Source organism: Aethina tumida, chromosome 1 (genome assembly GCF_024364675.1).
Source record: "Aethina tumida isolate Nest 87 chromosome 1, icAetTumi1.1, whole genome shotgun sequence".
In the NCBI taxonomy this organism is placed as follows: Eukaryota; Metazoa; Arthropoda; class Insecta; order Coleoptera; family Nitidulidae; genus Aethina; species Aethina tumida.
The window spans coordinates 14,259,092-14,285,459 of record NC_065435.1 but is presented as its reverse complement, the minus strand read 5'-3'; the positions used below and the strand labels follow the sequence as shown (position 1 = coordinate 14,285,459).

The 26,368-nt window shown below is 29.5% G+C and overlaps 1 protein-coding gene across 3 annotated transcripts in view; it reads left to right on the top strand.

The window, feature by feature from the left end:
* Positions 1–26,368, top strand: part of LOC109609530 (protein amalgam) — a 160,906-nt gene that overhangs the window by 115,518 nt on the left and 19,020 nt on the right. For all 3 annotated transcript variants that reach the window (XM_049968731.1, XM_049968714.1, XM_049968725.1), the window contains exons 4-5: positions 6,280–6,465; positions 7,197–7,524. In XM_049968731.1, coding sequence (XP_049824688.1) covers positions 6,280–6,465; positions 7,197–7,524 — 514 coding nt within the window. The remainder of the gene's footprint in view (positions 1–6,279; positions 6,466–7,196; positions 7,525–26,368) is intronic.

The window sequence follows — 26,368 nt, the reverse complement described above, 5'->3', positions numbered from 1 at the left end:
CAACATCAGTGATAAACTTGTGTTCGGAGAATAATGCTAAGTAATAAAAACAAGATTGAATAAATTCCACGACAGAAATCTAATAAATTTCTGGGATCTGGAACACTGGTGTTGTGGTCAGTTGTTGGATTGGCCAATGGTTCGTTCAATATTGAAAATTGAAATATTATACGTTGGTGCAATACAGATGGTTTTAATTATTTAGGGAATGTCTCTAAGAGAAATTCGTTGGACGTTTTAAAATACACATTTATTTAAACAACAAAATGAAAAAGTGTCTGTTAGAAAAACAGTTTTATTTTGTGTGGGCAGTTGTAATACACAAGTCTGTCTGTATATTTTTATGTGTTCATATTTCTTAAACTATTCCATTCAGTTTATGGACAACTAAATTGTCTTAAATCTGTTGTGTCACAACATGCAGCAATAAATATACCGGAAAGCACCACAAATATTACTCAAAACTGGGTAATATAATCAAATATACAATTACACAATATTAATTTTATTTGTTATACGATTTACAAAGTAGATACAAGTGTAAATTTAATTTCGTTCTCTACAAAGATTCCGTCGTATTATTTTAAACGTAATAAAACTGTCTCACAATATTGCCGCATTGTAGGCAGTCTATTAAAAACAAAAGTTAACAGTTTAGTGGATCGTTTCAGTCTCATTTACATTAAAGAAGCTTAACAAAATACCCACATTAAATTAAATGATTGTTACCTTATTAGATTTTTTGTAAATTTTTTAATTTAATTCTCCAAATTGTTGGGCATTTAAGGCAACTGTTACTTAAGTCGAAATTAAGTAAATAAATAATGATTAGTGAGGTATTATTAATTAAAATACCCAAACTACGAAGCTGCGGTTTGAAAAGTCTCTAAGGGGCTCAATTACAACTTGTAGTAACGTCCATTTTAATTATATTCAGTGTGGTTTATTACTATTTACTACATAAGAGATTAGATATTGACAACTGATTAAATAATCTTTAATTTAAGAATCTATCGCAGAAGCAGATAATCTGTATAAAATAGATAATATAGATTGATTACAGATTATTATTTACAAGGACTACCTAAAATTGGTGATCAAAATTTGGGAACAATTTCAATAATGAAGAAAACATAAATATTTTTTTCTCTGACGTGTATTTTAATATAATACATAAAATAATTAAACACGATTGGAACAAAGATAACAGAAATATGAGAAATAAACAATTTTTGAGATTTAAATTTGATAGGTTGCATTTTCCTCTACAGAAAAAAAAAGCCATGTATTTTGATGGTTGTAAATAATAATTCTAATTTTGTTTTCACTTGTACTAAGTACCCAATTAACGTAGTTTTTAACCACATTTAAATTTGATTTAATTAAAAATAATACAAAAAAATATTATGAACTTTTAGGTAATATTAAAGCCCCGACATTCAGAGAAACCGGAACTTTCAAGAGGCCTAAACTTGATGCCGGTGTAGCTATTAATATAATCCTCCGTATCTGAGTAAAAACATCACTTTTGATTCTTAATTTGCTTACATTGTAATCTAAAGATTCTTATAAAGTTAGTTGGCTCGGGCAGATATCTGCAATTTACCTTTCGGATTAAATGACTTTTCAGTCTATCCTGTTGTTCGCAGCCTTTCTGTTTCCTATTTAGGCCATTATTAAACTAAATTGCCATCAAAAGACATTAACGTTGTTACTGCGATTGCAGCATTGTTCATCACCATACCCGAATAACTCCTTTTCCGCATCTCATTTTTTTTACCATGAATCAGAAAGTTCGGTTATCATTAATAAACTTGTGCCTTATTAATATATTTGAAGAATTTAATAAACGAGGCTGTATGGGCACGGCTAAAATACTTAAGAAAATTTAAAACTTTCCAAGAATCCTCCTCGTCAAACTAATAAGAACGAGCATATTGCTAATTTCTGCTTGTTTGGCCCTAAAATTGGCGTTTTTATGTGAAAAATAGTTAGTTAAATTATTGGGTGGCAACTGATTGAAAGTACATTTAATCTTAGTCTTCTAAATTATATTAGGACTCTACACTTTAAAACTGAACATTTTGTGAGATATTTTATTTAAATTAAGAATTTATTCTTAGTAGGATTTATATTATTTTATTGACTTACTCAATTTCAGTGTGAAGAAAGAAACATTACTCTGTGGAGAAGATGGAAATAATAAACATGAAACATCAATCTCTAAATATTACGGACATCGTTAAAATCTTAAGATGCTCCTGAAAAATATTATTAGTAAATATAAAACAAAACACTCAACTGAAAATACAATAAGAAAACGTCCTAACAAAAAACCAACATCTTTTATAGACAAACAAATTGGAAGAATCAGTAAATGAAATCCTTTTTGGTCTTTTAGGCAACTAGAATATGAATTAGTCGAGTCATACAAGATCAGTGTGTATAGAAGAACAATCAGACGTTCACTGAACAAGACTAAAGTTTATACAAAACTATATTAATTGTCCTCCAAAATTATAGCGAAAAGTACTTTAGAGTGTTGAATCCATGTTCAATAAAATAGAACCAAGTGGTAAATAATACATTTGTCGTCCTCAAAATAAAAGTTTAGACCCTAGATACACTAGAAAAGCTTTAAAGCTTTCGAAGTAGAGGAAACGTTATGGTTTGGAGTTCCTCTTTTCGGCATGGTATAAGATCATTACAGAAAATTATTGATTAAATGGACTGTTTCGTGTATAAAGATATTATGAGGGATGTAATGGAACCATTTGTCAACCATAATTTACCAGATACATGGATTTTTATGAATGATAATGATTCGAAGCATGCATAAATAATACACTTGTAGCCCTCAAAATAAAAGTTTGGATCCTAGATACACTAGAAAAGCTTTAAAGCTTTCGAAGTAGAGGAAACGTTATGGTTTGGAGTTCCTCTTTTCGGCATAGTATAAGACCATTACAGAAAATTATTGATTAAATGGACTGTTTCGTGTATAAAGATATTATGAGGGATGTAATGGAACCATTTGTCAACCATAATTTACCAGATACATGGATTTTTATGAATGATAATGATTCGAAGCATGCATAAATAATACACTTGTAGCCCTCAAAATAAAAGTTTGGATCCTAGATACACTAGAAAAGCTTTAAAGCTTTCGAAGTAGAGGAAACGTTATGGTTTGGAGTTCCTCTTTTCGGCATGGTATAAGACCATTACAGAAAATTATTGATTAAATGGACTGTTTCGTGTATAAAGATATTATAAGGGATGTAATGGAACCATTTGCCAACCATAATTTACCGGATACATGGATTTTTATGCATGATAATGATTCGAAGCATGCATAAATAATACACTTGTAGTCCTCAAAATAAAAGTTTGGATCCTAGATACACTAGAAAAGCTTTAAAGCTTTCGAAGTAGAGGAAACGTTATGGTTTGGAGTTCCTCTTTTCGGCATGGTATAAGACCATTACAGAAAATTATTGATTAAATGGACTGTTTCGTGTATAAAGATATTATAAGGGATGTAATGGAACCATTTGCCAACCATAATTTACCGGATACATGGACTTTTATGCATGATAATGATTCGAAGCATGCATAAATAATACACTTGTCGTCCTCAAAATAAAAGTTTGGATCCTAGATACACTAGAAAAGCTTTAAAGCTTTCGAAGTAGAGGAAACGTTATGGTTTGGAGTTCCTCTTTTCGGCATGGTATAAGACCATTACAGAAAATTATTGATTAAATGGACTGTTTCGTGTATAAAGATATTATAAGGGATGTAATGGAACCATTTGCCAACCATAATTTACCGGATACATGGACTTTTATGCATGATAATGATTCGAAGCATGCATAAATAATACACTTGTCGTCCTCAAAATAAAAGTTTGGATCCTAGATACACTAGAAAAGCTTTAAAGCTTTCGAAGTAGAGGAAACGTTATGGTTTGGAGTTCCTCTTTTCGGCATGGTATAAGACCATTACAGAAAATTATTGATTAAATGGACTGTTTCGTGTATAAAGATATTATGAGGGATGTAATGGAACCATTTGCCAACCATAATTTACCGGATACATGGATTTTTATGCATGATAATGATTCGAAGCATGCATAAATAATACACTTGTAGTCCTCAAAATAAAAGTTTGGATCCTAGATACACTAGAAAAGCTTTAAAGCTTTCGAAGTAGAGGAAACGTTATGGTTTGTAGTTCCTCTTTTCGGCATGGTATAAGACCATTACAGAAAATTATTGATTAAATGGACTGTTTCGTGTATAAAGATATTATGAGGGATGTAATGGAACCATTTGCCAACCATAATTTACCGAATACATGGACTTTTATGCATGATAATGATTCGAAGCATGCATAAATAATACACTTGTCGTCCTCAAAATAAAAGTTTGGATCCTAGATACACTAGAAAAGCTTTAAAGCTTTCGAAGTAGAGGAAACGTTATGGTTTGGAGTTCCTCTTTTCGGCATGGTATAAGACCATTACAGAAAATTATTGATTAAATGGACTGTTTCGTGTATAAAGATATTTTGAGGGATGTAATGCAACCATTTGCCAACCATAATTTACCGGTTACATGGATTTTTATGCATGATAATGATTCGAAGCATGCATAAATAATACATTTGTCGTCCTCAAAATAAAAGTTTGGACCCTAGATACACTAGAAAAGCTTTAAAGTTTTCGAAGTAGAGGAAACGTTATGGTTTGGAGTTCCTCTTTTCGGCATGGTATAAGACCATTACAGAAAATTATTGATTAAATGGACTGTTTCGTGTATAAAGATATTTTGAGGGATGTAATGAAACCATTTGCCAACCATAATTTACCCGATACATGGATTTTTATGCATGATAATGATTCGAAGCATGCATAAATAATACATTTGTCGTCCTCAAAATAAAAGTTTGGATCCTAGATACACTAGAAAAGCTTTAAAGCTTTCGAAGTAGAGGAAACGTTATGGTTTGGAGTTCCTCTTTTCGGCATGGTATAAGACCATTACAGAAAATTATTGATTAAATGGACTGTTTCGTGTATAAAGATATTATGAGGGATGTAATGGAACCATTTGCCAACCATAATTTATCGGATACATGGATTTTTATGCATGATAATGATTCGAAGCATGCATAAATAATACAATTGTCGTCCTCAAAATAAAAGTTTGGATCCTAGATACACTAGAAAAGCTTTAAAGCTTTCGAAGTAGAGGAAACGTTATGGTTTGGAGTTCCTCTTTTCGGCATGGTATAAGACCATTACAGAAAATTATTGATTAAATGGACTGTTTCGTCTATAAAGATATTATGAGGGATGTAATGCAACCATTTGCCAACCATAATTTACCGGATACATGGATTTTTATGCATGATAATGATTCGAAGCATGCGTCTAAAGTTGTTCAAAATTGATATAATAATATTGAGGTTTTCGATTGGCCAACGCAAAGTCCGAATCTAAACCTAATTGGAAACTTATGGAACGATCCCAAAAACTATCAAATTTAGATGAATGTTGTATATTAATTCTAGTCATTGAACTTATTCTCAAAAGACTCTTGATGAAATCTTGTTGAATCTATACCTCGGCGTTTACAAGTGATTAGAAAGAACAAAAGATATCGAACAAAATATTAACATTTTTTAAGTTATATATAAATTATTTAATACATATATATTTTAAGTATTTCTGTAAGCAGTCATAGTGGGCATTTATTTTGTTTAAGATTTATTTTAAGTAGAAATAGTTTTTGTTTTAGGTACAAAATTAATAATTATAGAAAGAATATAGTGTAATTATTTTAAATATAATATAAAATATTGTATTTAACAAAGGTTTTAATTAACTCAATAAAACAAATGACTTAAGGTCATCATGACTAATCTTAGTGATTCAACGTAAGGATCAATTGGTATAAAAAGAAAATTTACCTAATTCCAATTACGATAATTATTTAATAAATGAAATAAATATATCTGTATGCAAAGATAAATTTGTGTGTCGTTTGCTAATCCGTAAACCACGGACATCCATATGTACATTTTCCCCGACTCCAATAAATCGTATTACAGAAACACTGTCTCGCTAATTAAAACAGCAATACTGCGCCACTTTAGTTTGCTTTTTTAATACGAAACCAAAAAAAAAAAACAATAATAAAAAGTTCAAAACGGCACACTGCGGCTCACGCAAAAATGATAATCGTCCGGGTCTAACAATTCATTTTGGATCAGGTCGCCTGGATAAAAGCGGACACCAAGGCAATATTGGCAATCCATGAGCACGTTATTACCAACAACGCACGCTTATCCGTTACCCACAATGATTTCAACACATGGACGCTAAACATACGGAACGTTAAGAGGGAGGACCGGGGACAGTACATGTGTCAAGTTAATACCGACCCCATGAAAATGCAGGTAAGCCGAGCTAATTTTATTTTAATTTGTCCCTCTCGGTTCTTTTTAATTAAACAACAATCAACGTACGAACTTGTGTAATTTTTTTATCATCAAATTGTTAAAATTTAAAGTTAATTTAATTAATTTCTTCGTTAATAAAGATTTCGGTTAGATACCGATAAACTGAAATCCAAATCTCCCATACACAACTACGAAATAGCCGTGCTATGTTGGAGCAGTTTATAAGTAGAGAGAGAGTAGAGTTCAGTAACTATTAGTAAATGTTGTTTAGTTGGTCTCAAGTGAAATTAAACACAATCATGCAGTAACGGCATGAATGGAATGCCGTTTTGGAGGCAAAATGGAACTACGTAAGAATTTGACGTTTATTAATTTGCCTGGGGGCTTAGAGTAATATATTCAATGTTTTTTTTTTATAATTAAAATACTTTTTATGAGTTCTTATTAGGTCAGGCCATAGTTTTCCTTCCTTGGAAGTTAAAGCTAATGACGTGAACGACCCCCCTCAGAAGTTTCATAATTTGTTAATTCTGGGAAGTTTTCTAAATAAAATTTAATTAGAAAACGACAAGGCGTTAATCTCTATTCTTTTCGCTACACTTGGTGCGAAACAGTTTAGTTTAATAATAATTGATGCGGGCCCTGCATACTGTAACTATTCGGTTAAATTTCGCAAGCCGTTTAAAAATGTTAAGCGAATCATTAAGTCGTCTTCTTTGTACTCGCAGACCGCCTTCTTGGAGGTGGTGATCCCGCCGGACATAGTGTACGAGGAAACGTCCGGCGACATGATGGTGCCGGAAGGTGGGTCGGCCAAATTGGTGTGCAAGGCCAGGGGCTATCCGAAACCTAAGATTTTGTGGAAGAGGGAGGACGGCGGACCCATTCTTTCTCGTGGAACCGGTGGCAGTGCCCGTGGTGAAAGGCAGCAGCAGGTGGAAGGGGAGATGCTGACTCTCACCAAGGTGACCAGATCGGAAATGGGGGCTTATCTTTGTATAGCTGCCAACGGCGTTCCTCCTTCGGTCAGCAAGAGAATGATGCTACATGTACATTGTAAGTGCCCATTTTTTTTACTATTACATAGACATAATTAATTTGTTTTGGCCTGAGGTATAAAAATTAATAAGTTGAACCTTAGGCAGCTCTAATTTACAGCATCCATGTATTTGACTTTGTTAAAAATTCAGCCGTTAAACAGTATAAATATAAATCATGTCATTAATATTTACATATGCTCCGCTGAGACACACATATTAATGATAACGTATGGCTTTAAAACAGGAACAACAATCACTACAAATATTGTACGACGAGTTTCACAAAATCTGTTACACTTTATACTGATTGTGAGTAATAAATTTGTCAACGTTACATTGTCAGCATCGTATTTTTTTCTCAATCATGTTAATTTATCATAAAGTTGGATGTAATATTGTAATTTGTAGCATTATTTGCTGTTAGTCTGGTTTATGTATTATAAAAAATATAATCAGTTCTTGATTGAATTGAAAACTATTTTTTTATCTTTAAAAAATAAATGTTAACTGACAGTTGGTAAAATATACAAGGTGTTTCTGAAATGTGTGGTAAAAACTTGGGAGCAGTTGTCATGTCTAATAATGAAGAAAATCTAAATAAAATTTTTTTCTAGTTTCTCCTTAAGAAAATACAGCCTCTCAAATTTAAAGTTCAAGAATTGTTTCTGTCTCATATTTCTGTAACATTTAGTCCATTTGTGTTTAAATCGGCCCCAGAAAGGTATGGGGCTCAGGAAATGTTGGCACTCATAAGATACTTCGATGCTGCAAGTTTCAGATCATTATCTGTTACCGTTTCTGAATAATTTAAAAAATACTGAAAATCAGTAAAAATTGTTATTCTCATCACTTTGTGAATCGATCTGTATCATTTCAAGAGTTAAATCACAAAAAGAAATCGATTTTTGAGCAAGAAATCGATTTTTTATTTTTTTTTTTTCAATGTGACGTACCGTTTTAAAAAAATCTCGAAGCTCATAATTTCATCGAAAATTGAATGAAGAATTCAAAAATATAGTTTCATATTGTTATCGTTATCGTAACATGGTCAAAAAATGAATGGTATTTAGCTCAATCGATTCACAAGGTGCTAAGAATAACAATTTTTACTGATTTTCAGTATTTTTTGATTTATTCAGAAACGGTGAAATTATGAGCCCGATATCTTTCTGGGGCTGATTCAGTATTCTTCTCATCCCATGGCCTGCATTATCCTGAAATAAATGCCTACAATTCAATGTAATAAACATTGTCCATATTCTTACAGTGGCGTCGATTATGGAGGTTCTCCTCTTTTTCTTGCTCTATTTTCTAAGCCACTGAATATTTTTTTAAACTGTTAAGATACACTTGAATAATTTTGTCTATCACAGCCGTTTTTGAGATATTTCAGTTTTAATATTTATTTTAATTTTTTTTCTTCTTTTCCTGCAAACTCCAAAATCAACATTTTCTAAGTGACAAATATGTTTCCAATTTTTTATTAAACATCGAAAGGTCATTCTATTTTTGGATTAAGGTTCCAGAATTAAGAGAATAAGAGTTTTAATTCATAACAGTAAACTGTGAAGAGAAAACTGAAGCAAAGACTCACAAATGACAAGCCACCTAAATATAAAAATATAAGGAATAATCAAAATAACGACAAGTCCGCACATCCTAGAGGATACTGGAAATGTGAGCCATAAACACCCCGCCTGGACTAGTGTAATCCTTTTAAATTTTTTTTTCGTGTGTTTGCGTTGAGTCCAGACTTATTAAATTTAATTACACCAGAGTCAGATTATTATCTATCTTTTGACGATAACTGCATAATAGTATCTGCAAGGCGTGGTAACCCAACAATTGTATTTCATGTTTTGCGCAACCATTCTAACAGTGCCATATTTAATACAGTGCTCGAAGTGTTCCCTATTCCTGCACATGATAAACTATCTTCACTGCCGGCTGCCACAAAAAATATTCAAATTACAAATGGCCGCGAAAATTATATACAGCATAATATCCCGGCCTTAAGTTATTGTTTGACAATGACAAATTGATTCTTCGATCATAGTTTAAGTAATTTACATTAAAGGGTAATTTACATATTAAATAAATAGGACTACTTTTATGATTTTTTTTTGTTTTCATTTAAATTTTCCGAGCTCAAGCTCATTTATCCTGTCAAAGTTTCCAACGTTAATTGATTTGATTGCCGTTCCTTGTAAAAGAGCGGTGATGGCAGTATACCCGCTAAATAAGATTACTAAAAAAATAGAAATGAGTGAAATATCTCAGAAACTAGTAATTAAATAGGTAATAAACTGCGAAATATTTTTAAACATCTATGACAGGTCCTAGAGGGCTTAATATCATTGTCAATTTACCAGTTAAAGGTGCATTTAAGATGTTTAATTACTTGAGAACATTTGCCATGATTTTTACTGTATTCTTTTTGCTGTATCTATTAAAGTAATATTGTGGTTTAAGCGTTGGAACATTGGAAATGATAAAACTCAATAACTTCAACTTGGCTGAACGGAAGTCGATAAATTTTATACCAAAAGATGGAGTTTTATTTGGTCTATTTTACAAAGTTTACAAATATTTCGTAGCCTTTAAAAAATACTAAAATTAACAAAATTTTAAAACACTTATATGCAGTTGAGTTGGACATAAATATAGCAACTATAATTGTGAAAGTGATTTTTAATAATTATATCTATGTTATTAAATTTAACATTAACACTTTGTATAATATTTTTTTTGTTTTATAACTTAGGCTCACCTTCGTAGAATAGACTCGTCCATTCTCTTTTTGAATTTCTGTGATGAGTACATTTAAATTTTTAAAATTTTTATGTTGAATTTGGTTATAAACGGGATCCCCTCGGGTTTTCTTTAGAGTTGATGTCTGGAGATTGGGACGGGTAAGACAAAACATCGATGCTTTGGTTTTTTAATCAATCCGTCACAATTTTGAATTTGTGTTTGGGATTTATTAATATATGGAAGGAAGTTGTTGTTAACATATCTCTGTACAAAAATCAGCCTACATCAGAAGTTTCACTGTAGGTATGACAAACTTCTTGTGTAGTTTTGTCCCTGTAGGGTGTTTAACATAAGCAGTACCATCATTTTTTTATAAATTAAATTTAGGTTCGTCGCAAAAACTACTCGCACCCACTGTTCTGTGGTCCAGTGATTCTAAGCAATTCAAAATTGGACTTTCACATTTTTAGTAGAAACCAGGGTTTTTCTTGTAGGTCTGGGGTCAAACAAACCCCCGTCCACTAATCATCTTCTCACACACTTTGGACTAGTTACAGCAAGTTCCATTTCCTCCAGGTTTGCTTCAATTTCAGTTGATGAAATTGGATTGTTCGACGTTTGTTGAACTTCGACCTATAATTAAATAATTATAATAAGTAAAAGAGCACTTGTTAATAGTGGATTTAAATTCACACAGACCAATGAAAGGCCATAAAGTACAAATTTAGTAATTTTGTCCATTGAAAAATTAGAAATTAATGTTTTAACGAATAAAATAAGATTGATCAGTTGCATAGTAAACACAAAAATAACCAAAAAGGACAATGAGTAGGGTATGTGACTTTTTTAAGCTGTGGTGAGTAGCGGGTGGAGTCACGGAAAGTCAATACTGAATTTCAGCTTCCCCCTTTTAAATCGACGAGTATTTTTATCAAAATTGAAGTTGCTTCAGTCGGCATTCATCTGATTCCTTTTTGGAAATGAAATGTATTTCTTTAAATAATAATTCACATTAAAATAGACCAAAAAAGGGACCCCGCATAGAAATATAAAATTTCAACGGTGCACGGGATCTCGGGTGCAGCATCCGATTTGTTCTGAGCCCCGCTAAGTAAATATACTGTGTAAAATCTGAAATTGAAAGTCATCTCGAAGAAATGTTTCCGCGGGACAGAATCGCAGCGGATCTTAACGATAAAAGGGCTTCACCAGTTTAACTTTTGAGTACTTATATTATAAAAGCTTATCGCCGCCGTTATGAGTCAGTGGTTCTCGGCACATAGTTCACGATGATATCTACTCAATCTCCCTACCATGCCTGCTCCTATAACCTGGATGAATCGTTTTTAATAAAATCCAAGTTTTAATACTAATTAACTGCATAGAATTTATATGGAGTTTTAAGGCGGCGATATTTAACTCTTTGAACTTCTGAGAGGAGAGCGCCCGTTCCCGCTTTAAAATTGTTCAACACGTTCGTTCACCGTTTATTGTTCACGATAAAAAATTCATGTTACAAAACTGTTACGTTAATGTGCGGGTATTTTATGAAAATAACTCGTTCGTGTAAACGTTCAATTGGTTTTTCTTGGACCTTTCTGTTTAATGTCATAACGTGTTACTTATCACAAAAAATTTAATAAATTTATATATACTGTTGACAGTAAGTTTAATACTCGATAGCTCATTGAAGAAAGTCAATTAATAAATGGTTATTTTAATTAGTCATTGTACATAAATAAATCAAATAAATATATAACTGGGAGGTGATTTTAACAAAATAAATTTAGAAAATCGAAGTAGGAATAGTATAAATAATTTAAAATATTGTCCAGTTAGAATACGTGCAATATTAAGGTTTAAATAGTGCTGACATTGCTAAAAACCTAAGATGCCCCCCAAAAAAAAAAATGGTTTTCAATGTTATTAATATGAAGCAACACACTCAATTTAAAATACAATAAGAAAACAACTTCTTTTATAGTCAGACAAATTGGCGGATAAATTTAACAAAAACGAAATCGTGCAAATTTGACACATTATATTAACAGTCAACGAAATTCTTTCTTGTCTTCTAGGCAAATAAAAAATGAATTAATTGAGTACAATATCAGTGTGTCTAGTAGAGCAATCAGATGTCGATTGAATGAACAAAACTTGGAAGGATGTATTTCAGTAAAGAAACCATTCGTATGAAAAAAGAATATTGGATCAAGTCTAAAGTCTGCACAAAATACATTAATACTAGTAGAGTACTGAAATGATGAATCTAAGTTCTGGAGAATAGGATCAGATGGTAAACAATATGTTTATCGTCCTCCAAATAAAATTTTTGACCACAGATACACTACAAAAACTTTGAAACATAGTTGAGGTTTGGGGTTCCTTTTCTTGACATAGTATAGGACCATTATAGAAAATTAATGGTAAAATAGACCGTTTCATGTACAGAAATATCATGAAAGATGTGAAGCAACCATTTGCCAACGATAATTCACCAGTTACATCGATTTTTATGCATCCAAAGTTGTTCAAAGTTGGTTAAAAGACAATCATGTTGAGGTTATCGATTAGCCAGCGCAAAGTCCCTATTTAAATCCCATTGAAAACTTATGGAACGACATGAATTCTTGTAATGGTACCAGCCGGGGTAGCATTAGAATTTAGAAAAGTTCAAAAAAATGGCCACGTTGTCTACTAGAATAATTAGCAACCCTTGTTGTGTGTAATAAGAAAAGAAGAAAATGCTGTACACCCCATTCTGAATGTATAGAACTGAATAATGAAAGAAAACCACAAATAACAAATACAAGTAAAATTAACAAATATGATTTATTTGCAACTTTGGTATTATTATATCCGTATTTGTTAAAAATATATGCAACTGGACTTTACTATGATTATGAATATCAATATTATGTGTCTTGCAATAAGTATTGTTTATAAATAATCAAATTAAATGAATTTAGTTATTGTTCACCATTATGTAGACGCTCTATCGAATACTGAAACTAATTTCCTTCTGGTCACAATTTTAGAAGAACATTAGAAGGTCTTTTAATCAGTTATCGACAACAACACAATTAAAACATATTCATATACATAAACAAATTAACAATCCCCTCGGAGTTATTTTCACAACGTCTCATGAGCAATATAAATAAGTATATAAATAAATACTTCAATAATTAAAATAAATTCAACAGACTGAAAATGACATAAGAGATATCATAATTCTGAACAACAATTCTCACATAATAATTTAAAATTAGTGTAAAAAATTATGACTCAATATCATAAATAAGTTTGTAAAAATATTAGATGCCTGAAATCACTGCTGTCAACTAGGTCTCCAGAAATCTATGAATGAGAAAAACTGTTTTACGAGATCATATTTTTCTAAATAAACAAGAATAATAATAAAATGATAGAAAAGGTGATGGAAATTCAACATGGCGGACAAATTTAACAAAAACGAACACGTGCAAATTTAACACATTATATTAACAAAGATGTGAAAGATTCAAAATTAAAGAGAAAACTCGACATTTAAACAAATAGAACAAATACAGATATTATTACAATGGGATAATTTTTAAGCAAGAAACATAATAAATATAAATTTTCATACCCAGATTTTATTATCTTTCTCGACGTCTTATCAGTTCAACAGTTGAAACCAAAGAATAAGAATACTACAAATAATTTAAAATATTGTCAATTTTCTTCATGAGATAAGGGAGAAATAATAATTAAAGTGAAATATCAAGGTTTAAATAGTGCTGACATTGCTAAAAACTTAAGATGCTCCCAAAAAAATGGTTTACAATGTTATTAATATGAAACACATTCAATTTAAAACACAATAAGAAAACGACTTCTTATATAGGACAGACTTATTGGAAGAATCAGTCAACGAAATTCTTTCTTGTCTTATTGGCAAATAAAAAATGCATTAATTGAGTCATACAAGATCAGTGTAGCTCTAGTAGAGCAATCAGACGTCGACTGAATGAACAAATCTTGGAAGTATATTTGTCAGTAAAGATATCATTGGTATGAAAAAAGAATATTTGAACAAGTCTAAAGTCTGCACAAAATATATTAATTATCGTCCAGAATTTTGGTGAAGAGTACTGAAGTGATGAATCAAAGTTCTGTAGAATAGGATCAGATGGTAAACAATATGTTGTACTCTCTAAATAAAATTTTTGACACTAGATACACTACAAAAACTTTGAAACACAGTGGAGGTAACGTTATGGTTTGGAGTTCATTTTCTTGACATGGTATAGGACCATTACAGAAATTTAAAGGTAAAATAGACCGTTTCATGTACAGAAATATTATGAAAGATGTAATGGAATTTACCAGTTACATCGATTTTTATGCATCCAAAGTTGTTCAAAGTTGGTTAAAAGATAATCATGTTGAGGTTCTCGATTGGCCAGCGCAAAGTCCCTATCTAAATCCCATTGAAAACTTATGGAACGACATGAATTCTTGTAATGGTACCAACCAGGGTAGCATTAGAATTTACAAAAGTTCAAAAAAATAGCCACGTTATCTACTAGAATAATTAGCAACCCTTGTTGTGTGTGATAAGAAAAGAATTAAGAAAATGCAGTAAACCCCATTTTGAATGTATAGAACTGAATAATGAAAGAAGACTACAAATAACAAACACAAGTAAAATTTTCTTCTGGCCTCAATTTTAGAAGAACATCAAAAAGAAGGTCTTTTAACACAATTAAAATACAACAGACGAAAAATGACATAAGAAATAACATAATTCTGAACAATTCTCACATAATAATTTAAAATTAGTGAACAAAAATTATGACTCAATATCATAAATAAATTTGTAAAAATATTAAATGTTTGAAAACACTACTCTCAATTAGATCTCCAGAAATCTATAAATGAGAAAAACTGATGATGGAAAAGATGATGGTAATTCAACATGGCGGACAAATTACCATTATATTAACAAAGATATGAAAGATTCAAAATTAAAGAGAAAACTCGTCATTTAAACTAGTAGAATAAATACAAATATTATTACAATGGAATAATTTTTAAACAAGAAACATAATAAATCCAAATTTTCATATCCAGATTTTATTATATTACGCTTGTCGACGTCTCATTAGTTCAACAGTTGAAACCAAAGAGATCGAATCGTACTAGTCAAGGGTCGTACTACCCCTTCCTATTACCAACTTGAACAAAAAAGTGGAGCAGTCATAGCAAAGAAGAGTAATATTACATTAATTAACTCGAATGTCTAAACAATATACAATAAAAATCAATTACATTTTAATATAATAATACTTATTTGAATATATCTGTCGGTCATCTGATATCGGCGCATTCGCCAAATTTGCAAAATTATCGGATATTGGTCAAGTAGAAAAAATATGACGATCACAGGTAGCGGGCATTTAAATTCAAAATCCGTGCCACTACAGTCTCGATGAAAACACCAAAAACCATCAAATTTAGATGAATTAATTTTAATGAAGTATGGTGGAATTTAATTTCAAACGACCGTTGCCGATGTCTCTATGAATCTATGCCACATCGTTTATATTTTCTAAAAGTGTGCCACCTCCCTGGCCACCGCTGTATATAAAAAAATAAAAATATTTGATGCATAAAACTTAAATATGCAATAAAATCGAATAACAGTTTTGAAATAGTTGGTTTTAGGGGGTTGTGCGAGGGTCCCTTCGCAAGTGAATTTTAACACATCACTTCTGGGGGCTGGGGAATCATTCACCGCTGGAGCATAAAATCGCGGACGATTTGTAATAAACATTCGGAAACAGAACGTGGCGGCGGCGGCGGCGGCGTGGGCCGCCACATTCGAGTGCGCAAAGTTTGGAAACAATTTCAATTTTGCCTTTTAAAAGAGTCAGTTTAGTCAATCAATGGTGGAGCACTTGTTATCAGTTTTAAGTTCCGCCACCCGCCACAATATACTGAATAATTCGATTGCGCTCGCAAAAGTTTTATCGTCGAGGCGTTCTCACTTGGGCGCAGTCCGGAAAATCACGGAGGCGCGAACCTATCGCAAATAAATGTTTGGCGTGTTACGTTACACATAAACAATTTTTGGGGGTGGCGTTCGCTTATAAATTCACGGAATTGTGAATCGAAAGGTATTCTTCGTATGGGTAATTTTGCACTAAACATAATTATAAATTGCGCTTGCGTTTTATCAAAGCAAGTTGTGTTTCTTGCTGGTTTCCAATTAGGTGATGAATGTCTAGCAAATTTAATTCAAAAACTATTTCTGGGTAAACTCCTCGAAATCTCGAATACCACCCAAAACGAATATTCACATGAAATTTTAGAACGCTTTAATTTAAGTAAATAATTACCGAAACCGTTTAACACAAAAATCATTTTAATTAGTTATATCGTCAAAAATAGTATGGCACGAAAATATAATGACTTAAACGAAGTAATTATTTAGAGGATAGAAAAACGAATCTTTCGTGTTGTAATATTTCTTTTATTTAGTCTTGTACATGTGTCGGGCAAAGCTGGAATTTGGACTTTGTTCGGTTTTTGTTTCGCATTTCGGCATCACGTTTTTAATTAAGGTCTGGACCAGTAGATTGAAACTTATTTACCAGTATCGAGTATACTCCTCTCCCGTCTGAGGCATTGGTTCTCTGCTGATTTTCATTAAAAGATTTCCACCCCAACCATCTGTTAAATAGAATTATCCTACCAGCTGCATATACACTATAAGCCAATGAAAATGGACGCTTGATTTTCAATGTCCGATTAAATCATCTGAGAAATTAACAACGGCTATTGGTTTTGTAAGCGGGACTACAAAATACGATTCAACATACAAAAGTACGTACCACAAAATTTGTAATTTATTCATGTCTACAAAATCGAATATAATTTATATTCATTCCATTGTTAAAATATTTATATAATTGAATTGAATTTAAAATTACATTTTCACTAGATTTACACTGACTTGGAAATGTCAACCAGCTAATATATCTGTAAAAAAAGTTTTTTACTAAATTTCACGTATTGTACTTTTCTTAATATCTTTTCAAAATTGTGTTTTCTTGTACATTCTTTAATTATACTGTATAATGAACAAAACATATTTGTATAATAAAATTGAGTTTAAAATTGCATTTTCAATAGATTTACACCGACTTGAAAATGTCAACAAGCCAATATACCTATATAGTTTTTTACTAAATTCCTCGTATTGTACTTTTCTTAATATTTTTTCAAAATTGTTTTTGTATAGTTTTTAATTATACTGTATTATGAACAAAACATATTTATATAATTGAATTGAATTTAAAATTGCATTTTCACTAGATTTACACCGACTAGGAAATGTCAACCAGCCAATATATCTGTAAAAAAAATCTTCGTGTTGTATTTTTCTTAATATCTTTTCAAAATTGTTTTTGTTTGTATATTTTTTAATTATATTGTATTATGAACAAAACATATTTATATAATTCAATTGAATTTAAAATTGCATTTTCACTAGATTTACACCGACTAGGAAATATCAATCAGCCAATATACCTGTATAAAAGTTTTTTACTAAATTCCTCGTGTTGTACTTTTCTTGATATTTTTTCAAAATTGTATTTTTCTATATTTTTTAATTATACTGTATTATGTATAAAACATATTTATATAATTGAATTGAATTTAAAATTACATTTTCACTATTTTTACACTCACTTGGAAATATCAATCAGCCAATATAACTGTAAAAAAATTCCTCGTGTTGTATTTTTCTTAATGTTTTCAAAATTGTTTGTTTGAACATTTTTTAATTATACTATACTATGAACATAACATATTTATATAATTGAATTTAAAATTACATTTTCACTAGATTTACACCGACTAGAAAATGTCAACCAGCCAATATATCTTTAAAAAAAGGTTTTTATTAAATCCCTCGTATTGTACTTTTCTTAATATCTTTTCAAAACTGTTTTTTTTTGTATATTTTAAATTTTACTGTACTATGAACAAAACATATTTATATAATTGAATTGAATTTAAAATTACATTTTCACTAGATTTACATTCACTTGGAAATATCAAGCAGCCAATATATCTGTAAAAAAAATCTTCGTGTTGTATTTTTCTTAATATGTTTTCAAAATTTTTTTTTTGTATATTTTTTAATTATACTATAGTATGAACATAATATATTTATATAATTGAATTGAATTTAAAATTGCATTTTCACTAGATTTACACCGACTTGGAAATGTCAACCAGGCAATATATCTGTAAAAACAGTTTTTTTACTAAATTCCTCGTATTGTACATTTCTTAATATCTTTGCAAAATTGTTTTTTTTTGTAATTTTTTTAATTTTACTGTATTATGAACGATACATATTAATATAATTGAATTTAACTTAAAATTACATTTTCACTAGATTTACACCGACTAGGAAATGTCAACCAGCCAGTATATCTGTAAAAAAAGCTTTTTACTAAATTCCTCGTGTTGTACTTTTCTTAATATCTTTTCAAAATTGTTTTTTTTTTTTGTATATTTTTTAATTACTTGGAGATGTCAACCAGCCAATGTATCTGTAAAAGAAGCTTTTTACTAAATTCCTCATGTTGTGCTTTACTTAATATCTTTTCAAAATTGTTTTTGTTTGTATATTTTTTAATTATATTGTATTATGAACAAAACATATTTATATAATTCAATTGAATTTAAAATTGCATTTTCACTAGATTTACACCGACTAGGAAATATCAATCAGCCAATATACCTGTATAAAAGTTTTTTACTAAATTCCTCGTGTTGTACTTTTCTTGATATTTTTTCAAAATTGTATTTTTCTATATTTTTTAATTATACTGTATTATGTACAAAACATATTTATATAATTGAATTGAATTTAAAATTACATTTTTACTATTTTTACACTCACTTGGAAATATCAATCAGCCAATATAACTGTAAAAAAATTCCTCGTGTTGTATTTTTCTTAATATGTTTTCAAAATTGTTTTTTTTTAATACTTTTTAATTATACTGTACTATGAACAAAACATTCATATAATTGAATTGAATTTAAAATTGCATTTTCACTAGATTTACACCGACTACGAAATGTTAACCAGTCAAAATATCTTTAAAAAAAGGTTTTTACTAAATCCCTCGTATTGTACTTTTCTTAATATCTTTTCAAAATTGTTTTTTTTTTTTGTATATTTTTAAATTTACTGTACTATGAGTAGAACATATTTATATAATTGAATTGAATTTAAAATTACATTTTCACTAAATTTGCACTCACTTGGAAATATCAATCAGCCAATATATCTGTAAAAAAAATCTTCGTGTTGTATTTTTCTTAATATGTTTTCAAAATTGTTTGTTTGAACATTTTTTAATTATACTATACTATGAACATAACATATTTATATAATTGAATTTAGAATTGCATTCTCACTAGATTTACACCGACTAGAAAATGTCAACCAGCCAATATGTCTTTAAAAAAAGGTTTTTACTAAATCCTTCGTGTTGTACTTTTCTTAATATCTTTTCAAAATTGTTTTTTTTTTTTGTATATTTTAAATTTTACTGTACTATGAACAAAACATATTTATATAATTGAATTGAATTTAAAATTACATTTTCACTAGATTTACACTCACTTGGAAATATCAAGCAGCCAATATATCTGTAAAAAAAAAATCTTCGTGTTGTATTTTTCTTAATATGTTTTCAAAATTTTTTTTTGTATATTTTTTAATTATACTATAGTATGAACATAACATATTTATATAATTGAATTGAATTTAAAATTACATTTTCACTAGATTTACACCGACTAGGAAATATCAACCAGCCAATATATCTGTAAAAAAAACTTTTTACTAAATTCCTCGTATTGTACTTTTCTTAATATCTTTCCAAAATTGTTTTTTTGTGTATTTTTTAATTATACTCTACTATGAACAGAACATATACACTGTGTCTCCAAAAGATCTGTACAGAATCCTGCCACCAATTCTCGAGATGACAGAAACGTGTCAACGTTTCAAACTTGGTATACATTGTGGAAAGTTCAAATGTGTTAATAAATTTGATGTATGATTTGCTAAGTATCTTAACGTTTTTGCCATTCCCATACATGTTTCTGGAACGGCAATATTTATTTGTTTAGGGCAAGTATAACTAATAAATGTCGCTAGGAGTAACCGTGTGACAGAAATATGCAATTAAAGTACACACAATCAAATAAAATTGAAAAAATGTGATTTTTATTAATTATGCAAAAACACTATAAGCAAGTGTCGAAAGTAACCACCACAGTATACATACATTAACACAAAGAAGAAAATTAAGCTGTACTCCAGAACTTCTACTCGGTGTTTATGGGTCTGGAGTAAACCATTGATTTTAAAATACCCTTTAAAAATACTAAAAATAAATAATTAATTTTGAAACCCTATATCTTCGTAATTGTTAATTTTGTACTATATACTGTATAAACCTGACGAGAACTTTCGGTTCCTTTGAGAGGTTCAGGTCTCTTAGATCCTTCAGTTCTCGCTGAATAAAAAGTTAGAAGAATTGTTAAATCTGCTAAGACTAATGAAAAGTAGAATGTGTATTCTGCAGAATGTTGAAACTTGATTAGGATATATCAATTTATGTGTATTATTCCCATTAATTGATATTGAATCATTCTGTATCTCAAAAACTAAAGCTTATAGGTTAAATCTCATGATATTTTGGAATCAGCTAAATCAGTTCTTTGTTTTCTGACTTCAAAGAAAAAGAAACGGCTGATAGACATTTTTGGAATCAGCACATTAAAAATAATTAGTTCTTTGTTTCCTGATACAAAAAGATGATTTTGTTGTTCAAATTAACCACATATTACATCTGGTTAAATAAAAGTTGCATTTACAACTTCATTAATATACTGAAATAATTCATTAATACACTAACTACAACAGTAAATGACTAAGAAAACAGATTTCTAATTATCTAGCTCTATTATAAACGCATTTTCGGAATTTACGTTCATTGAAAATTCTCTTAATTCTAAGTACGAATTGACTGAAACAACAAACTTTAATTAAAAGTCAATTTTATTCGTTAAACATAACTGAACTTTAATGTTTTGAAATCCACGTTCTCTACATCAGAAACTAATTTTGATTTAATAAGAATGTGGTGAATAATAGTTTTAAGTAAATAATATACATACATTATATATTACAAATGCAACTGTAGCTTATATTTAAATTTTTCTCATATTTATTACAATTCATATTAGTTTATGTTAAACCTGACGTTTAGTTAATGTAATTGTGCAAATGGTAGCAACAATAAATTAAATTTGATGCAATGTTATTTGAGTTGTAGCATGAAAGGGAGTTTAAAAAGGCAGCGTTTCCACAAAGATTAAATAGAAAAAAGTACTGAATTTTTTACTTTCAACAAAAAAGAAAAATATATTTTTTGTAATTACTAAATCATTTATTATCTAGTAGATGAAACAAATGAAGAAGAGATGAGTAGAGAGAAAAAACTCCTAGTTTTAGTTCATGGGTATATTGATAAGACGATCATAAAACAAGTCAGATGATAAGAATGAAACCCATAAGGATGCTAACATCAAATAAACTACAAAATAAAATAAATTAAGACAATGTCCAGATCCAATATGGAGATGAATTGAAGGAAGCAACATGTCTTGAAATGATAAGTACAATTTAATGCACTCATTGTAACGGTTCACTAGAATTTTGAAGCCAAACAATTCTTCTTGAAAGTTAAGATATTTAATTAAAACTACACGAACGAGATATGACAGATGTGTTGATAAATTGAGATAAGCAAAACTGTTTTATTAATACCAGATACTAAATGAAAGAAGGGACAAGGTTAAAAGATTGTTGGATGAGAAGACAATAAATATATTTAGAGAAGTGTTTTCATGTTAAAAAAAACTTAGTGTTTCACCACCTGACTATTTTATTGATTGTATGAATTGCATATAAAATCTTAATGACTGTTTCAACAAGATAATGTATGCAAATTGATGTTGATTGGATTGGAGTAATCTTGAAGAGCTAGATGAGTGAATGAATAAGATTATGCTGATAAATGATATGTAGATCTGACAGGTTGGTCGGGTTTTAGACGAGTATATAGTTATATGAGCGGTATTGCAGTGTTTTTATTTATTTTGTTGCACAAAGGCGAGAATGAACAATTGTTTTAAAAGCTCATATGAATATGGATGCGGCGTTGGAATGCACGCCGCACAATAGCCGGGGGTAATAGGTTCTAAGTAGACAATGCTGGATGATTATAAACATAACCATAAATACAAACGTTAGGTAACGTAACTTCAATCATTTTCCGACATGTATGCTAAGCGTGTATTATATAAATGTTCTACCACCCATTGGATGCAACTGAAGCTGGACATGTCTACCAATACTGCACCAACCACCCACTCGAAATAACCCCCTTTCCTCTACCGACGTGTATTTACACTTTATATGTGTATCATGTATGTATATTCGCAAACAGAATTTGTCACTCCGTTTCACAATACAGCTCGTTTTCTATACAACTCGTCAACTTTAAATCATTTTTGAATAAACACGTTCTACAATTTTAGACAAATTAACAGCACGTTTCTCTTTTACTCCCTTTTCCTCCTTTTTTTCATTTTTTTTATTCACACTATCAATTAAAGCATTCCCTGAATTTACCAAATAATATTGTCCTGCAAAATGATATCATGACAATTACGTCGTGTTTAGTGACAAAAAATTATCTTCGTTTTTAACGACGGAACTCCACACCACACAGTTACAAGCAAAAGCTTCACTCACTGATGAGTGGAATACCCATAGTGCAATTATCGAAATGAAACCGTAAAACTTGATGCTTGCCATTCAATTATTATAATTTATTTTTGTTTTTTAATAGGCGTTTGTTTTCATAATTTTTCGTGACGACCGTTCTTGAACCCGCAAGGCGTTAATTAGATAAAGTGAATCGATTTAATTGAGGCTCACACACATGCAAACCGTGAATTGGATCGGGTTAGATCGTTCCGGCGCCATTTCAGGAATTTAATGAATGCGAAAATCTTGAACCAGGTGAACGGTGCTATTTCACCGGGGCCACATATTTTAGGTCAAAAATAAACCGATTCTTGACAACGTTGGGGCCGTTATCTTGCCGTGAATCTAACAACGTTCATCAGTTTCAGTGATTGAGAGAGCTTTGTTAAATTACTCAGCAGTGTGGACGTTTTCTGAACAGTACAATCCTGATATGTTTTGACTATATTTAAAGGGTTCAAAGTGGATTAAATCGAATTACCTTAACTTTGAGATATTGTTTTAACAATAGATTCAAAATTAATTAAAATTTAAATTAATTGATGAGAAAGTCTACTTAAAAATGGAATAAAAGTAGGATCTTAGTATGTTGACAGCTTTGAACCATTTATTCTCATGATTTGATTATATTTAAGGTGTGTAATGTGGATTAAATACTACCTTGATATGTCTTATAAAAAATTATGTTTTAACAATAGTTTCAAATTTTATTTAAATTTAAATTAATTAATGAAGAAGCATACTTAAAAATAGGATAGAACATGGAATCTTAATATGTGAGTATTTTTAAACCCATTATTCATATATTTTGACTATATTTAAAGGGTTCAAAGTAGATTAAATACAATTATTATAACTTTGACATGTATTATAAAAATTTTGTTTTAACAATAGATTCAAATTTAATTAAAATTTAAATTAATTGATGAGAGTCTACTTAAAATGGTACAAAAGTAGGATTTTAGTATGTGAACATCTATGAACCCCTTATTCATATGTTTTGTTTATATTTAAAGGGTTTAATATGGATTAAATAAAACCTTGATATGTCTTATAAAAATTTTGTTTTAACAATAATTTTAATTTTTATTTAAATTTAAATTAATTAATGAGAAAGTCTACTTAAATGTGGGACAGAAATTGAATCTTAATATGTGGGTATTATTAAACCCATTATTCATATGTTTTAACTATATTTAAAGGGTTCAAAGTAGATTAAATGCAACTTTGAGATGTATTATAAAAATTTTGTTTTAACAATAGATTCAAATTTAATTAAAATTTAAATTAATTGATGAGAAAGTCTATTTAAAATGGTATAAAAGTATGATTCTTATATTTAAAAGGTTTAATGTGGATTAAATACAACCTTGATATGTCTTATAAAAAATTATGTTTTAATAATAGTTTAAAATTTTATTTAAATTTAAATTAATTTATGAGAAAGTCTATTTAAAATGGTACGTACAGAAGTAGGATCTTAGTATGTGAATATCTTTGAACCCCCTATTATGTTTTGATTATATTTAAAGGGTTAATTAATGTGGATTAAATACAACCTTGATATGTCTTAAAAAATTCTGTTTTAACAATAATGTCAAATTATATTTAAATTTAAGTTAATTAATTTTAATATGTTTAATATGTTGGCAGTTTTAAACCCCTTATTTATATGTTTTGACTATATTTAAAGGGATCAAAGTGGATTAAATACAATTACCCTTACTTTGAGATGTATTAAAAAAACTGTGTTTTAACAATAACTTTAAAATTTAAATTAATTGATGAGAAAGTATACTTAAAAATGGAATAAAAGCAGGATCTGAGTATGTCGACAGCTCTGAACCTTTATTCATATGTTTTGATTATATTTAACGTGAATTAAATACAACCTTGAGATAAAAATTCTGTTTTAACGATAGATTTAAATTTTATTTAAGTTTAAATTAATTAATGAGGGAGTATACTTAAAAGTGGGATATTATCTTTCAACCCCTTATTTAATTGTGTCTCAGTTAATTTTTTATATATTTATATATATTTTTATTAAAAAAAAACTAATGTTATTAAATATTTATTACACAAAGAACTAAATATTAAGTTCATGATTTTGAGTGCGGAGTCCAGTTAAAAGTAAATACAGTAAAGTTATTGACAAAATGTTTGTTAATATGTATTTTCTAGTCGAACAATTCGGTTTACTAATATTTTTATGAAAAGTTTAAATTTATTTAATTAAATATTGATTTTGGGTTTTTTATATGAATGAGTTTATTTTTATGCCTATTGATCAAATAATTAATTACATCGAATTAGTTCCATTTGCATTGGTTTAACAATTTAGATTTTTATAATGTTAAATCACGACTATTTGTTTTTAATTAAAAATAAATTGTATATTTAACATTGATTTATTTTTTAAAATTTTTGTACCCAATTTCTAATTAAAATTCTTTTAAATATCTTTTTTCAATATCAATACTGACATAATTAATACTTTATTTTAATTATTTATTGCTCAAAATATTTGAAACATAAAATAGTTGTAAATAATTAAACAACAATAATAATTTATTTTGAAGAATGTTTGACAATATTGATTCACCGTTCTTTGACACACAAAATTTTTACCGACATTTTACAACGTAGTGCATAAAATTGATACTTTTAGTTCCCCTTCATCATGTGTACTGAGCATTAAAAGCATTAATAGTAAATTATTGTGTTTGGAGAGACGATAGGTTTCATTTAAAAGACGAAAGAATCAATTTATCATTAATCAATTTATAATACTGGACAAACAAGACTTCCAAGATCCGACTTTAATGCAAGGCTTTTTATTTTAAAAACATTATCAAACTACACTGATGTATATTTATGACTAAATTTAAATTACCGCCCGAAGATGTTAAAAATACACCAGAATATTATTATATTACGTGTGATTTTTTACTCTATGACACAGTCATTACTTGTGTTTATTTGAATTAAAATACTGAGTCTATTTCATTACGTTGTTTCGTTTAGAAGTGCCTAATCAGTTTTCTAGTGCTTCATAAAATAGATGAATAAATTTAATAATGGCACACAAGAACCATTTTACTAGTCGATTTTAATAGAAAAGGTCCAATTTTCAAACACATTGTGGAACTAGTTACATCGGTCTTTTTCTGCGCTGATGTAT